The sequence below is a fragment of the Corvus brachyrhynchos genome, unplaced genomic scaffold (assembly GCF_000691975.1).
Source record: "Corvus brachyrhynchos isolate BGI_N302 unplaced genomic scaffold, ASM69197v1 scaffold72, whole genome shotgun sequence".
NCBI classification, from domain to species: Eukaryota; Metazoa; Chordata; class Aves; order Passeriformes; family Corvidae; genus Corvus; species Corvus brachyrhynchos.
Genome location: NW_008236763.1, coordinates 645,349 through 662,770, shown reverse-complemented (window position 1 = coordinate 662,770; position 17,422 = coordinate 645,349). Strand labels below are relative to the sequence as shown.

The following is a 17,422-nucleotide window of genomic DNA, read 5'->3' as shown; positions in this document are numbered from 1 at the left end:
GAGATTTCCCAGTCTCATTAGAAGGACAGAACCCAATGCAAACAGGTGAAACAACAACAGCCACCTCTGCTAAAGGTACTCCCTCCTCATACCTACAAGTAAATGGATAACACTGTCCATTCCATGTTGGCAATGCTTTAGGCCCATACCTGGCTTTTTGCTGACATTTTCCTCTGGCGGACTGACTTTTATGAGCATTTCCAGAGGGGTCTGAGCTTCTTCCTCCTCTTCAGGTTGTGTCTGCCCAGGGTTTGCCTCCTTCTCCATTTCCTCTATCTCTTGCATTCGCTTCTCCAACAACTCAGCCTGTCGTTTCTGCTTCTTTTTCAACTTCTTTTTCTTATTCTTTGACATTTTGTCAGCCTACACAGAAGCAAGCAGAGAAATTGGACTTAACATTTTATACTTCAATAAATTTAAAATGCACCAAGGTTGAATTTATCTTAGAGCTGAGGAAGCAGTCTGTGATGAAAATGCTGGAGACAGCTCCTCTCCCAGATAAAAAGCAGCTATTCTGGGTTTTGAACCACTTGTCTAAGGCTTTTATCAGTGCATTTTTGCCCTGACCTGAAAAACCTACATTATTCTCCAAGTGAGGGATCTCAGACTCCATAAAATAGTCACTTTCAGAACAGACCTTGAGATCACCACAAGGACTCCTTGTTCTGGTGATAAATGAGCCAATACTATTCACAAGTCCAAGACAGCGTTGAACCTGATGCCTATGCCAAACACAAATCACATTTTTTCTTCTGATATGAGATTGCTTTCTCTTAATGCTGACTGGATTATGAAACAATGCAGGAGATACTATCAGTAGATGCATACTTACAGATGAAAGCTATTACACTTACTGGTTTTGGCTGTGGTGCAGTGCTCACTGAAAGGGAAAGGAAGATCAGTAAATCAGTATGGCTATATGCAAAAGCTGCAACTGCATTCTGATGTTAAGGTACATTTCTCCTACGTGGTTTGTTAACAACATTTTAATGATATCAGCAAATGTGATTTTGAAGGCTCATTTCTCTACAAAAACACAGCAATTAAAAAAAAAGATAGAAACATTAAATGAGCAAATGTATTATTCAATTTTCAGACAGGAGACTTGCTTGACTGATATCAAAGACTTAAACTTCCTGTCACGTAGCTTCATTTACTGCATGTATTATGCATCCTACCCAAATGAAAATGCAAATCAAAGCATTAAAATACCAAACTTCAGAGAGCTTCCTTAAGCTAAGATATGCCATGATCAGTTCAGCTCAATGTTGGCATTGTAAAATTATGACTGACAGAGCCTTCCAATACATACTACAGTGGCTTTTGAAAAGTACACATTGCTACAGATGGATATTCTGAGGAGGAACACAAGGAATAAAAGGAAATTTGCCCTCAGATCTTTAGGAGTGTTTGCATGCCAAGGAAGCTGTTTCTGTTGCAGTTTTTCAGACTTCTGCAAATGGACAACAGGTAAATCATCTTGTTGAAACTCTCGTCAAATGCATTTCCAGCACCATGCAATGAAAGGCAATAAACTTTAGAAGGAAATGTGAGAAGTATTTTGCCACATTTTCACTCCAGTTCTATACTGAGTGCATCAACGTTGTGCTACATAAGACTGACTTCACCAGTGCCAGATCAGCTGTTGTTAAAAGCAGGTGCCAGTGTGCATTTATCCTCCCTCTTGTTTTCTTACACAAAATGCCTTCCCAGTCATCCCTGAGTTACAATTCATGACTAATTTCACAATTTACACTCAGCTTTTCAAAGGTTACTTGCATTATTGTTCCACTGTACTCAGGAAGTTTTTCTTAGTGATGATACAGGGGTATGTGGGGGAAATAGCATCAATTTTCAGAGGAAAAAACAAAGAAAAAAGGCAAATCACCTGCAGAGCCAGACGGTGGGGGAGCCCCAGATCTCTGCCACTCTGTTGCCTCTGCAGCCAGCCTGCGAATGTACTGGTCATTCACACACAGCAGGATGTTCTCAGGTTTTATATCTGTGTGAATGATTCGACATTTTGTATGCAAGTAATCCAGACCCTGAAGAACCTGCAGGCAAGTGAGAAGGAAGTCAACCATGAGACAATCTAATTGAGAGCAACGTGAAAATGCATAAGTGCCTAGGGTGGCCAGTGAACCTGAAAGGGTTTGTGCGTTTGAGAATACTCCAGGTTAGAGCTGATGTGATCAGTGGTTACTACCGAGTTCCACAAAAAAAAAGAGATTTGCATGCAGATTGTAGCTACCATTTGAAAATACTCTACTTACCCTCATAACTTAACTTGCCACAGGTGAAAATCTAATTTTAATACTCTACAATAAAATTACACTTTCCTCCTTCCCCTGCACCTCCCATGTAGAAAGGTGTTTCTTCTTAGGCAACCACCCAGTAGGGAGAACCAGTTTCTCTTGCTCTTCCCATCATTAAGCACTTTGCTTACTGTGACAGCTTTAAAAAAATACTTCACTTATGAGAAATGACTGAGGTAAGAAGAGGTTAAAAGCAAAAACCATCATGATTTAAGTGTCAGAAAACCACGATCTGCAGCAGAAGGGGCTTGCAGTAGAGAAAGGAAGTATTAACCCAAGAATATTTTGCTGCATGAGTGGACCAGGGATTTTTAACTTTTGTTTCCTTGGATCTGAGAAAGATTAGTGAAAGAGTTTTAATTGGGTCAAGGGGAGGAGTGCAGTCAGAACTGGAACTTACCTGTTTGATGATTTTTTTGACACAAGGGAGCGGAAGACCCTGGTAATTTGACTTGATGATCCACTTCAGGAGATGATGCCCTAGAACTTCAAACACCATACAGATATCTGGAACTGAATCAAGGAAAAACCCAGACATCCAGACCCAAGGAGCCCTGAATTCCCAGGACTGAGGATCGAAAGAAACCCATACCACTTGGGCACTTTATGTTAAAGAACCCTAATCCTGTTCTGACACAGCTTGGAAAAGCTGCCTTCCTCAACAGCATCATCCTACACAACAGTGCCATTATCTAAAATAGCATAAAAAAAAAAATACAGAGGGATGGAGCTGCACAATGGTCCTACTGCAGCAGCAGCAATCTCCTGCCTTGAGTGGAAGCCAGTTGCACAAATGGACATTAGTATTTCTGTATGTTTTGGAACAGCCTACGCTTTTGCCCCAGGCAAAACTCGATGCCAGATCTTTTTGTACCAGCATTACCTGAAAAGATAATAAAATTTCCATTTCGTAAGTAATCTTCAGAACAATTAAGTAACTTTCTTTGCCCTCCTTTGCCTCTTTACCAGCAAAACAAACTTTTGACAAGCCTGGATTTCAACTTTACTTGTATGATCTGCTTTTTAGCTCTAAGATCTCAACAGCTACAGTCACTCCAGTGACATATTCAGTACAATGCCCTTGTTTTAGAAGCCAAATGTCTATGAGTTTATTAGGCTGCTTTTCATCTACACTGGCAGAAAGCATACATTTCACAAGAATGGAAGAAATACAAGCTCAAATCAACATTTATTCAGAAAAAAAGTTATGCATTAGAAAATGCATTATGGGTCTACTGCTTATCATCTACAGCTCAATTCTCTCAAGCAGCCCAGCAATTCTCACTGAAATAAAATTTCACCTATCTCAAAGCGAAAACAATGCACAAAAATCCAACTTTCAAATTTTAAGGATCCATTATTAGGACTTGCTACAAATCACTGCCTATGAGAAGGCTGTTCCCAGAACTACAGGCCACTGTCAAAGCAATACACTTCAAACACCCTAACAATGTTGATAAATTACAAAGTAAGGTGTTTCCATAACTAGATACCAAGCTTATTTTCAAGTTATAGATGGCTCATTCGCTATTCTCAGCTACTGATTTTAACACGCTATTCTGCTTTACTGAAATAACAGGTTATTAGCAGGCTGCTTGCAAAATTGAGGGGTTGAGATAGATGGGCTCTTCTACCTCGAAGGTACCTCTGACACAGCCACTCAGTCCTGATTCACAAATTGGTGGCAGAATATTAAAAGCACAACCAAGCCGTGCTGACACAAATTACGCCAGACTGAATCATCGCTCTGGATCTGAGCTCAGCAGGCAGTTTTGAGGCAGATCCTTCTACAGCAGCTTTCCTTGGGCAAGGAAAGGGATGCCTGGGCATTGCTTGCCAAAACAGGACAGCTGCCCAAGCAACTCCCATCTTTCTGCAATTCTTGGCTTTTATTCCACAAAAGGATACGGGAACCATTCACTCCTGAAATCTTGAAGTCATCTAATAACTGAACGACTCTCTCTTTGCTTGGATCATTTGGATCACTGTTGCGGACCTGCAGAGAAAGAGGTTATTCTGAAGTCAGATCCACTGCACACAAATTCTTGATGATCTGGAAATATCAAGCACGTGACAAATGTAAACTCCCAAAAATGGAAAAAAAGAGTAAAATAAAATTGAGCCCAACTCAAGCACTCACCGATTTCAGCAACTTGATTTCATCCAGTGCTGTTTCTGTGTAGTGCTCTGCACTCTTCACCACCTTCATTGCCACAAATCTCCTCCCTCTGTGCACACATGGCAAGTAAATTGGGAACTGTTAATGCTCATAAAAAGAACTTATTCTCCAGGATTATCCCAGTTCTTTTGCATGCAACAGAGTTTATTTAATGCATCATGCTAAAATAAGGTTTAAACACTCAAAGACTGTCTTTGAGTCTTTTTTAAAAAAAAGATGCATGTTAGTCATTTCTCAAAATATGGAATAATAGGTCAGAGGCTGCTGAACACAACTCTTCCCACAGATATGGTTTGTCCTGTTAATTCCCTCCCACGCACTTGCATGAACAATATCAGGAGAAATTTCTGTGCTGGGATGTGGACAGCTAATGCTTTGTGCGTTTATCTAAAAGGATGTTTTCTGCTCAGGTTTGTGTATTCCTGCCTGGAACACCAGCTGGAGTAGGAACACTTACTGGATGTCCCAAGCCAGCCACACGGTGGAGAAGTGGCCCCATCCAAGCTTCCGAATCACATGGTAGCGTCCATTGAAGAGATCTCCTATTTTCACAAGGTGGTAACCCCCTGGAAAAACACAAGAAGCAGAGAACAGGTGTGTGGAACAAGCATGACAATCACTGCAGCATCACAAAATATTTCCTCAGTGAAAACACCTGAAGTCTGCTAGGCTGACCACCTTTGGAAAACACAGGTTGTGATGGTAACAGAATCCTGCAGCTAAATATCAGCATTGCTTTTGCATGCTCTGACCCTGTAACATGAAAGAGGTACTGCAGCCAAGATCCCAAAAGTTTTCCTTGCAATTTTCCTGACCGAAAGGCTCTCTGCCACTGAAAACAGGAAAGTCTCCTCTGCACCCTTCATATCTCTCAAGCTGCTGACTATACAAGGTGATTCCATCACAGAAGCAAAAACATGAAAAGCCAAAGATGGAACTGGCAGAAAACAGAACAAAGAGAAGGAATTGTGATTTGGTGTTTTCATCTGCCCTATATTTAGTTTCTACTCAGAGAAACAGAGGAAGGCTATTTGCAGAAACAAATTTTTCTGAAGAATAGATATCACGATAATGATCTGATCTTCAAAAGAAAACCAAAGAATATGAAAAGGATTTGAAAGTGTCCTTTTTACAATGAAAATACAAAAAGAATTAAATGCCTACTTTCTTTATCAATATTGAAAGCCCACTGGTACAGAGAAAAAGTTAACAGCTTTCAACTTATGCATTAAAAACAGCTCTGCAACTTAAATCTTGACTGATAACAGAGGCAAACTTGGAGACCACTTTCTCCATTTCATGTTGGCTTGAAAAATGTTATTATCGTCATGCAGTTTCAAAACACCCAATGTAAGAGGGAGCCTATTTTCATTCTCTACAGCAAATGGAAAATGGAGGGAATTCCTTGATTGCATTGAAAATCCTGCATCTTAAACAGACAACTGCTCACCTTTACAGTAATCATTTGGATCCTCTTGCTCATCATCATCTGATCCCAGGATTTCCTCCTCTTGCTCTGGAAGATCATTCTCGGAATGGGCAGCAGGGCCCCGGTGCTGGGTGTCGGGTCTGAAAGAGAACACACTGCATGTCTCACACACATTACTCCTCAAGTCTGCAGCTTCCACAGCATACGAGGGACTGCTGAGGATGGAGGAGATGCAATATTCAGCCTTCAGAAAAGCTATTCACATTTCAGTGCTTTTATTTCTAAGCTAAGATCAAAGTGGACAGAACTAATTTTTTTGTATACTAGTGAGAAATGCACCTTAATGCCCTAGACCCACTTTTTTAGTGGAACCAAGAAAAGTCCAGACAAGACAGAGAGTTAAAAGTTTAGTGATCCCACCAAAATATTAGTCTCTGAACCTCTTCTCTGCTTTTCATTCAGTGAGAACTCTTCTAAAGCAGGTTTATGTTTTGTTATCCTAGGTAAAACTTGAAAATTTAAATGTTGATGAATTTTATTTTAAAGACTAACATCAATTAGTTTTTACTCTTTTGGAAAAAAAGTTAACCACTGCTTTAGAACTTGTGGCCCTTTGTTCCTTTCACATTCAAGGTCAAATGAATATTTAACAGTCCTTCTGCTTCTATCACTTTAGAACACTAGAGCCCCTAATCTTGGCATTTACTTCTCCTGTTCTCAAGGGGCAGGCTGCATTTTTAGTTCATCTCTTTACTCAAGATCCAAAGTTTATTACAGTTGTCTGAACTACGGAGAGTGAGAGGACGCAGAGCAGATGTTCAGTAAACCTTCCTGAGAGCTTGTGATTGCAGAGGGATTGGAACCAGGCACTAAGGTGGTGGAGGTTTTTCACTCCCACATTCATAAATAAAAGCATTCATTTTAGGTGTTTAACTTTTCACCAAATATGCTACTCTTGAGTTCTTGCTTGTGAAGGCCGTGTCAGCAAAGGCCACCTCCATGCTCTCGCACACTCAGGCTGTGCCCCCCAAATAAAACATCTTCCATGTCTCAGCTCCTTCATGGCATCACACTGATCACAGCCAATCAGCTCATGAAAGGGTAACACCAAAATCAGGTAATTTATTTACTTTACAAAGCATTACAGGGAATGATTACGTGCCTACAAAGATTCAAGATCCTTCTGTACAGAGCAAACACTTATAATGAAAACAATGCCTATGAGACCATTTGCTTTGGCAGGATTTAAGGGCAAAGTACTGCAAGATAGCAACATTAAGTTTTCTTTCTTTAGAAGCATGAGATATTAAAAAAAGCTGGAATTGTCCAAAGCAGTGGGCAGCAAACTTCATTGCAGCAGTGACACAGAAGCACAAGATAACATTCTTTACAGCGAGTTCCCCGGCAGTGAATTAGCGGAAGTTTCTTGTATTGAAACTATTGTTGCAGTGAAGTAGCAGATAACACCGGTGCCTTCCAGCACCCTCTTTCAAATTCAGCTCATTTTGCTCCAAGAAAGAGGAACTGCCCACCCAGTGGAAATGCCAGCAGCATATGCAGGCCCTCAGATGCAGTTTTCACAACTTAGACCTTGAGCTGGAGTCCTGCACATCGTATCAGGGCTGTACCAACTCATCTTAATCCATGGAGGAAATGTAGGATTTCCATTTGGAATAGTCATACAGTAGAATGAATGTTCAGCACTGACCTACTACACATGCACTCTGCTGAGACTTCACACATTAAATACACTGCTAACACATTCAAACTACAGCCATCTTAAACATCATAAAAAGGGAGAAATCTTGCGTTCCAATCTGATGATGACTAAATTTGTAGCTACTTAAAATCCACAACTGAAGTTCATTTAAGCAAGGAAGATCCACAAAGGTCATTCCAGGCACAACCCACCACCAGACACTTACTTTCAGTCTGTTGTCAGTAAGTCCTCCTGACTTTTTAAATTCAAGAACAGCTTAGTGGTCTCAAACCATAAACCAAAGACTGCCAAGCTAATGAGACTTTTATTAACAACCCTGCAGCTTGATCCAGCCCTGAGATATTTAGCATTTAGACTTTTTTGTGACTGAATTATAGGTCGGGTGTAGGAGGAAGAAGCAAACCTACATTAGGGGACGCAGAAAGTCTTGAACTTTAAAATAGCTGCATTCCTTTGGGGACAACTGAGATACAAATAAAGTCATGCATTATCCCCAAATTAAGAGCAGGCATCAAAGGCAAGAAATAGCCATGGACAGAATGGTTGAAGGGGAGATTAGATGCTCACAGACTACAAATCCTATAGACAGGGTAAAGAGAACAGGAACTGGACAGAAAGATTTTAAGACAGAAACCTCACACATAGCGTGAGTAGTAAAGAGTAATTCTCCCCAGTGCTGCTTCAGGATTGTCACTTTTTTAACTGCACAGGATGTAGGGGATTAAAAAGGACTCAAAAGAAAATTCCCCTTAAGTGGCAGTGATGCAGACAGACACATCACGCCACTCTGCAGTCCCAGTGCTTCTCAATAATAGCAATTTCATGCATCGAGGAAGAAGTTACTGGAAGCACTAAAGCCCATTCTCCTGGAAGCTTTCTGTGCCCCTCCTAAGGGGCTGACAAATCCTGCTGCTGGCAGTCTCACACACGACACACCCTGGAGTCTGCAGCTGAGTCTTTCATGGGGATCCAAAAGCGTTTCACTTCTACATTAGAATCTATGATACCACGTAATGTAAGAAAGCCGTATTCAGGTCACACACATCTCTACAGTGCTATTTCCTTCATGAAATCACCTCCAAAATATATCCCTTTCCTTTGCCTCCCTGTGAAAATTTGTTTGATGTTATTACACACCACCCTGTTCTTCCCCTGAAATGACCACGTCAGCCAAAGATACAGATTAAGACAGAATTAATCAGTGCAGAATATGTGTTAATACCTAATGATATACAAAATGATATACAAAAGCACAAACCTCATCTGCTTTGCTCACAAAGACAGTACTCTAAAAGGCACAAAAGGCTGATAAAGAGAGCCGAAAAATCCTTACCCAGTATTTAAAGATGACAGCTCAAACAGCTGTTGTCAAAATTGCAAAATGCAGATAAAGTACATAAAAATCCTATATTAAATGATTGTTTACACATTAAAAAACAAGTGTTCTAGGGTACTTTTTTTTTAACAGCCACCTCTGATCTACAGAAGAACACCATGATCACCTTTTCCTTTTGCTCTCTCATTGTGCTAATTAATCATCAGAATGAACTGGATCTGCAGGGTCTCTCTACAACTATATAGCAATATTTTACTTAAGAAAAACAATGTGGAACAGCAAAGCTAAGGCAAAATGCTAGGTCTTCTATGGAATTCATGTGAATCCACATCTAGAGAGACCCTCCCAAAAGTCCTTATTCCCTGAAGAACTGCAAATTCACAAGACAAAATTAGAGAGGGGCACCTACCTGCAAGAAGCACGGCCTCCCATGGATAAAAATATTCCCGAAGACAGCCCAATAGTTTTCGAAAAAGCCATCAAAAATCAGACACCACAGTGTTGGGGAAGGAGGGGGACATCAGCAGCAGGCAGAGGGGCTGGTTCTCCTCAAATGCAGCAAAGCTTTGTGCAAGAGTGAAGGAGAAGAGGGATTTGCCTCCAGCACCCAGCTGCAGCTGCCCAGCACTGCATTGCAGGTGAAGGGCCGTGCAGCAAGGCTGGGGCTTGCTCTCAGCTGATCTTCCTGCAAATTCAGTCGTGTCAGGGGGGTGAGCATAAAGACTCATCCCCTCCTCTTGATGTCTGCATGTCTCTTCTTCCCTCTAATGAAATTAGAAATTCAGGCAGATACTTTGTTTCATCTTCCTGAACTAGCCGGTTTTATTTGCCTATTCAATAGCCCAGTGGATTCAAAGCTGGGATGAAGACAAGGATCATGGTAATTGTTGACAGAGCAACCCTTTTGATAGAGGAATTCCAGCACAATCACGCAGCAGGGAACGGGCGTTCAAAGGAAGAATGAATTTTCTGAAGTGATTCCACACCTCCCCTTCCAAAGTTACAAGAAAAACTTATCCTTTATGCTTAAAACAACAAAACAAGCAGAAGGAGTCAAATCTTCTTTAAAAAGTTGAACTGAGTATTTTTCACAGCAGCGGGCACTTAACATCATCCTCCAACAACGTACAATTCCCAGTCATTTCCGGTGCCTGTTTATCCTGCTGGTTTATGTAAGTGATAGGGGAAACAAGTCAGCAACAACATGACATAGCAAGTAACAATGTAGAAATTTCTCTCCTAGGGAAGACTGTTAGTGAAAGACACACTGAAGCTGCCCCTGCACTTTCAAAGCAAGAGGTTTAAAGAACTCTCTTCATCTGGTTCTGTGTCTATAATATTTTCACCTTAAAAGTTCTCAGAAGTCTGAATATGCTTTTAATAGTTTAGCATTGCCAAACCTCTTCATATTAAAAAGGTGCTAAAAATATTCAAAATTTCCCACTGTAGACAAGATTTTGCTCCATGTTCACTGAAGATATCTCCCAACCCCTGCAATGCACAGCAGGGATGGTAAAGAGTTATTTGCAGGAGCTAAGATTTGAGTCACTCACTTGTTCCTTACAGAAGGTGTTAAAGCAATTTGGAAAAACACTGTGGAATTCTCCTGCCAGTTCTCAATGGTATCACTTATCTGGTCCACACACTAAAAGTAAGGTAAAAAATGATTAAGAAATCTCAGTCACACAATGTGGGTTCTTATGGATTTGCAGTGAAGAAAGGGTGCCCTCTATAAATTACCTGACACACAGCCAAGTCCCCACCCTCAACCTCACCATCAAACTCTGAGCGTGTTTTCTCTGCTCCAATAACTTACATAAAAAAAAAAAACCAACCACTTGAAAGGAGGTGTTTGGTTCTCTTATTCAAGAGTATTAAGAGTGACTTCAAAACTCTATTTTGGACAGAAAAGATGTACTCTTCCTTGTCCCTAAAACAGCAGGCATACTGTCCATGCTACCTAACGACTTGCCTTAAATAAATACAAAAGCAGACTCCTTCCATCCTCAAGCAAGGAAGGCAACATACTTTTAGGCCAAATCATTTCTGTCACACCCATCATCCTTAAATATATACTAACAAAAAAAGATATTCTCCTTACTCCTCTCTCTCTCCCTCTCCGTTTGCCTCTCCCTTGATATTTGCAAAGATGACGCCCATCTGCAGGAAACTGAAGGGAAATGCTTTCCTAATTTTAAGTCGCCTGCAACACAGTCTTTATAAACAGTGTCATCCCTTATTGGTGAGCTCAAATTACACACATGAAATGCCCCCAAGCAGAACTCAATTCAGTGAATGCAGGACAAATGACAAATCCAGCTCCCACTGTAGGCACCACAGATAAAGGTACTGCAAACACACCCCACGACTCTTCTTTCCACCTTAACCATCCGGTCAATGACTTCCTGGGCTCTGCACCCACTACAGCAAGATCTCACTTAAGGATTCTGTGTCTTCATTCGAGAAAAAGCTCCATATGGCATGGTGAAAAGCCAGGATTTAAAATCCCTCTCCCATTTCCACATCTGTGCAACGGAGACAATGTCTCTTTAAGGAAGAATGCTTGCAGGCTGCATCTCATTACTATTTCTTAGTGTGTCTGTAATTTCCAGATCATGTTAAGACACATCTAGTGAGAATGAGTGCTGCTGGTGCCAGCCTCCCGTGTGCTCACACACAGATCTGCTGGCAAACCTCATGCTCAATGAATATGGTAACTGATTACACACAACTTTCAGGATGAATCCATGTCTGAAATGATGAAAGTGTTTCCCTGCTTGTATGCAGCTGACCTTTCTGCTCAAGAAATTCCACCTGTTTTGGGGGAATTATAAATCACAGATGGTGGGGGACTTAGGAGTGTACAATCCACGTTATTTTCTGATTATTGCAACTTATTCACTGTTGCATCCCTATTTTTCTGAGTAAATAACTGGTGTTTTCTGCCAATAGGGCAGATCCACAATACTTGCTGCTATAGAGCACTAATCCCAGAGCTACAAGAATACCCCTGTCAAGAACTTAAAACAAGACTGGAGATGGTCAAGCATTTAGTTTTTAAATAACAGCACTCAGAGGCACCAAGACATACTTTTGATTAGCAGATCTGTGGGAGCTCAGTTTGAAGACAAGTACTGGCTTTCACATGAGAACAGTATTAAAACACAAATAACAGGCAATCAGGTTTCTTGCTTCCCATCCCCACTCCCCCACACAAGCACTTAACAAGCTGTTTGTAGAACTGTCTGCTATTCCAGCTATCACAAACCAAGGAACTTCCATGGAAACCAGCAGATTTCAGTTGTGTCCTGTCATGGTCTGATAATCACTTCTGTATTTGAATGAAAAAATTACGAGGGCAATGCATTCTGACTCTACCTTAAACTTTATATTCAAAATACTTAAGGAAGACAAGTGAGGAAAACATAATCCAGGATCCTGATCCCAGGCAAAGCTTTGAATATTGAAGGAGAAATTGAGGGAGAACCTGAGAGAGCTGTCAGAACTCTGGGGCTCCTCAAAGACCGAAGTGATACAATACAAAAACAAACTGGAAACTATCAGATCCTATTAAGAATTTTCTGCTCCCCAGACTGCACAGATGGAAAAACCACCAACTGTGTCTCTCTTCAGAGCAATTTTAGAGAGGAGGAAGAAGTGAGGCTTCACTGCATGGCAAGAGTCTTGCCAGAGATTTTCAGGTAACAATAATCTCGTAAACCCAGCTGATGATCTCCTGTTAGCCTGCTCTGCTTCCTAAACAGACACCACCTTCTGCACCAAGGCATTACAACGTTCCCAGCACACTTGTGCAGGGACACCTGCAGAGCACAAAGCAGGGGTGAAAGGCTGAACTGTTGGCACACCCATCACACCTTCCTCCTGGCACATCCCCATCCAGGACAGCTCGTGAAACATCAGAACACAGAGAATTATCTTTTCAATTCCATAGAATACAAGGAAAACTAGTAAAAGAAGTGTTCCCAGGAAAGCACTGAAAATAATGAATATTGCAGGCATTTGGGAAGAAGTGGGGAGAAAGCAAGACTACTAACTTAGCTCTGCCACTGCTTCCCTGCAGGAGTAGAGGGAGACAGAGGATCTATTCAAAGTCCTGTGAAAAAATACCTCCCACTCAGTAAAGCCTGTAAGAAATGATTAAATTCACCAGTGCAGGCAGAATTAGCAGGAAGAAATTCAGATCATGCACATTTTCCAGAACAAGCCACATACCTTATGGCTGCCACTACTTTTGTAGATATTCATGCTTACAGTAATAAAATGCTCTGCTTTGAAGCACAATTGGTTCAACATCCCTTACATAGAACTAGTGGTTTTATACATGAATAGGCCAACTTTTCCTGAAATGAACACTGAATTGATGAAACGGTATTCTCATTTGGGTCTGCTACTGAAACAGCCACCACCTACATATTATACAGACCTGTAGCCTAGTTCTATGTAGTACAGTTATTTTCTTCATTACAGAGAAATGAGCTGTAATATACAAATTTTTCTTCAGTCTCTTTCCTGTTTCTTTAACTGCTTTGAATCTGGATGGGTGTTTCAGACTAGTTTTTAAATTCTGGCTCTTAATCTCAGTAGTAACTAAAGGAGTAATTTTCTCCTAGGACAAAGAAAACAGTTTGCACTTCTAAGGCCTTGCAACACAAAACATAGACAGAAAAAACCCACAGTATTTTACTAGCAGTTATGATCTAACAGTCACAAGTGCCCAATTGCATTACATATTGCCAGAGACATCCGTAAAGTACAACTGTATTTGTATTTTAGTTCAAACAGAAGCTTGTATTTTCAAATAGGAGCACAGTTCTGAAGTAAACACCAGATTTGCCTTGTGTATTAGGCTTTTGTTCACACAATGCACTTTTACAGAGTATGGTAATGAAGAAGGAATTCTCAGGAGGAATTTCTCCATGGAAAGGGTTGTTAAACATTGGAAAGGGCTGCCCTGGGAGGTGGTGGAGTCACCATTCCAGGAGATATTCAAGAAACACCTGGAAGTGGCACTCAGTGTCCCAGTCTGGTTGACAAGGTGGGGAGTAGTCACAGGTTGGACTCAATGATCTTGGAGGGCTTTTACAACCTTAATCATTCTATGAACATGAATCTCTTCCAAATGCAAGCAGACAGAAGCTGTACTTCAGCATCGCTTTTGAACAAGAGTTAACTCGGAGCAACCTTCCCATCCAAACAGCACTCGGGGTCTTCAAAAAAACCCAGCTGATGATCTCCTGTTAGCCTGCTCTGCTTCCTAAACAGACACCTAAACCTTCTGCACCAAGGCATTACAACGTTCCCAGCACACTTGTGCAGGGACACCTGCAGAGCACAAAGCAGGGGTGAAAGGCTGAACTGTTGGCACACCCATCACACCTTCCTCCTGGCACATCCCCATCCTGGACAGCTCGTGAAACATCGGAACACAGAGAATACAAGGAAAACTAGTAAAAGACGTGTTCCCAGGAAAGCACTGCACATTTCCCTCCTCAGGGCAAGTATTACATCCAACACATCTGTCCACTATGATGAACCCCAAAGACACAGTAACTGCTCCAAAGAACTGCAAAAGCCTTGTCAAAAATGCAGAATTGGGCAAAACCAACTACCTGAATGCACCTCATCAGATACTGCTATCTGGAGAGTTTACAGTTGTAGTTACTAAAGCTCTGGTATGAAAAAATACTTGCAAGCCTACAGGCTCCTTTTTTAAAGACAGGTTTTTTTGAGTGCCTTTGGGAATCAACTGACTGTGAGCACCCAGGATGTTCACACCTCAAAAAATGATAAAATTAATACATCGCATTCTTCCGCAGATAACTTTTGGAAAAGCTACCTTTGGGCAGCAACACAATCTGCAGGAACCTACCTACAAAACTTTTGTTAATAACTACTTCTGGCATGCAGATCTCCTGACATTCTTAACACTAAGGAAAAGGCCTGCCATTTACCAAAAATAGATTAAAGCAATTTTAATTCTAATTCCTTGCCTTTTCGATGGAAAATAAGTGAAATTAAGAAACTGAAAATCGTGCTTCACTCAAGGCCACAAAGCAATCGGTGACAGTTAATATGAGAACTCAGGATGTCCCTGTATCTCAGCTTGTCTTTTGTCCCTCCAGGGCATTCACCTGTCACTGTCCCTGCCCTGCTCCTCAGTTCTCACAGAAATGGGACCTGAACAAAGGTACACAGCCAGGACATCCTCCCAGCTTGACAGTGGCAGAAATGGAACCACCAAGCAGGCAAGGCAAGTAGAAGCTTCCTGAGCAAACATTTGAGACAGCTGGCTTAATGAATCTTCCAGGTTACCAAAAGATTTGGGGTAGTTTTATTGGATTGGGAAAATACAGTTAACTCACCTTCAGAACTCCAAGGAACTCTGCCTGCTCTCTTTCTACAGAAGAGAGTCAGGATAAATGCATTCTCTACTTCACTGATGTAAAATTAAACTTTTAAGACAGGAAGGAATGAAAGAAATAGGATCATCTTGAATTTGCAGAAAATTAAGAAAGTGGCTGACGTTCCTATAGGAATATATATTAATTTCAAAAACATATATTAATTTCCTATAAAAAAGCTTACACACAGAACCATAATTAATATTTCCAAGGTGTTTCTGTAAATCGTCAGTTTAGACTGGTCTTGTCTGAACCAAAAATGTAGCAATGTTAACTACTGGATGATGAAAAAAAAAAATAACTTTCCAGTTTCTTTTAACCTTTCCAAGTGGTTTCTTTTGTTCTGTTTTGAGCGATATTGGGTTTATAGGTAAACTTAAAGCAGGCGTAGCTCATTTCTAAAATGAAAGATATTTTTAATTGTTTTAAATCCCTTCAGAACATTCTGTGCATTTTTATACTTCCTCGTAATAATTCATAATGCTGAATTCAACCTTTTAAAATCATTGTTTCATGCTTTTTACTGCAAATGCATAGAAAAAATATATTACAGGAAAAAATTTCATGTGTGACCTAAACTATCATGGAACATCAGATATTAAAAGCACATTCCATGTGGTTTCAAGTATAGATTTTACGAAACAACCCAGTTAAGCCTATTTTAGAAGATTTAACTAGAGCAGCTTTGTATTTAAATAGAATAAATGTTGTGGAACTGTACCTAAAGTTAGAGGCTGACACTGAGTTCTTTTAGTTGCACAGCATAAAGCATGTGAAAGTTTTTTTAATTTCTGAGGTACAATCCAATAAACTTATGGTACCAGAGAACAGAGCTGAAGCATGCAGTGTAAGAATATAAACACAGCATTTGACAAACAGCATGGCTCTGCACTCCAATCAAGGTTAGTGGCAAAATCAAGAGCTAACCAGCAGTGCATTTAACCTGTCCTGAATATGTGGTTAAAAAAAGATTTATAAAAAGCCCCTAACATGCCAGCTCTGAAGTTATCACTCAGCAACCTCAAAATCTACACAGAAATCAGTTCTCCCAGCTACACTGTGGACTTTATTGGCAGAGTCAGTATTGGTGGTCTGCAGCTAGCGATGGAAAAAAAACCCCATAGCACATACAGGATTAAACAATGGATTATTCATACAGAAATTAGAGAAGGAGGAAAGCATTTCAAAAACTGTCCTAATGCTACCTTCAAGAAATACCAGGAGCATGTACAGAATAGCATGGAACCATAACACACATCTCCCAAATACTTTGGTTAAGGCTCCTCACTCTTCAAAAGCCCCATCTCCAAACCACTGACTCTTGGCTGGAGGCAACAAGAAAAACATATTTCAAATCCCTGTGATGTGTCTGAGGAAGTGACTGAGAAAGCATTACTCTAGGCCTAAAGAAAAAACCCTCTGACTCCCACCTCCAGTGCCTTAGCCTTACTTACTGTCTTTGGTTCCTGGACACCTTCGAGTAAAAAACATCCTGAGGTACCAGAGATTTTATAGAAATAAGCTGCATTTTAAGGAGCCCACAGAACCAGCTCCAAGACTTACATCACCTTTTTCTACAAAGGAATCCACGAGCAGCACTGAACACAGCACTTAGTGCAGCCTGCTGAAAGCCATTGTTTAGTATTTACTTGAGTTCTTTTAATTTTTACATCTGCCTCCAAAAGTTCCCCACACATAAAGACTCGTGACATTCCTGCGGGAGGAGAGAAGCCACACGAGAGCATCAAAGCTAAAGAACGAAGTAAACAACACACCACGGCATTCTTTCGGCAGGATTTAAGGGGAAAAAAAAAAAAAAAAAAGCTCAGGGGGAAAGAGAGTCAAGAGGGGGAAGAGTCAAGAGAAGCTGGCTACTGAAGTGCCCCGGGGGCGGCAGAGAGGGGACGCTGACAACTCCCGCCGGGGTACAACCCACGGCCAAGGGGAGATTGCAAGGGCAGACCACCACCCGGAGCCCAATCCCTAAGCACTACCGCAACTCCATGGTCGGGCTTTGGGGA

General features: G+C 40.9%; 1 protein-coding gene across 2 annotated transcripts in view; it reads right to left on the bottom strand.

Moving 5' to 3' along the window:
* The window catches only part of SRPK1 (SRSF protein kinase 1), a 24,867-nt gene extending 7,451 nt beyond the window's left edge, over positions 1-17,416 (bottom strand). Inside the window, exons 1-9 of one of the 2 annotated variants that reach the window (XM_008644764.2) lie at positions 17,396-17,416; positions 5,945-6,063; positions 4,952-5,060; positions 4,456-4,543; positions 4,224-4,311; positions 2,716-2,822; positions 1,889-2,054; positions 855-880; positions 150-363 (exon numbers count right to left, since the gene is read on the bottom strand). In XM_008644764.2, the coding sequence (XP_008642986.1) occupies positions 150-363; positions 855-880; positions 1,889-2,054; positions 2,716-2,822; positions 4,224-4,311; positions 4,456-4,543; positions 4,952-5,060; positions 5,945-6,063; positions 17,396-17,406 (928 nt within the window). In that variant the 5' untranslated portion in view covers positions 17,407-17,416. Of the gene's footprint in view, positions 1-149; positions 364-854; positions 881-1,888; positions 2,055-2,715; positions 2,823-4,223; positions 4,312-4,455; positions 4,544-4,951; positions 5,061-5,944; positions 6,064-9,388; positions 10,065-17,395 lie in introns of those variants that run through there. The other variant, XM_017727189.1, reaches the window with a different exon arrangement.
* Between the last annotated feature and the right edge of the window lie 6 nt (positions 17,417-17,422).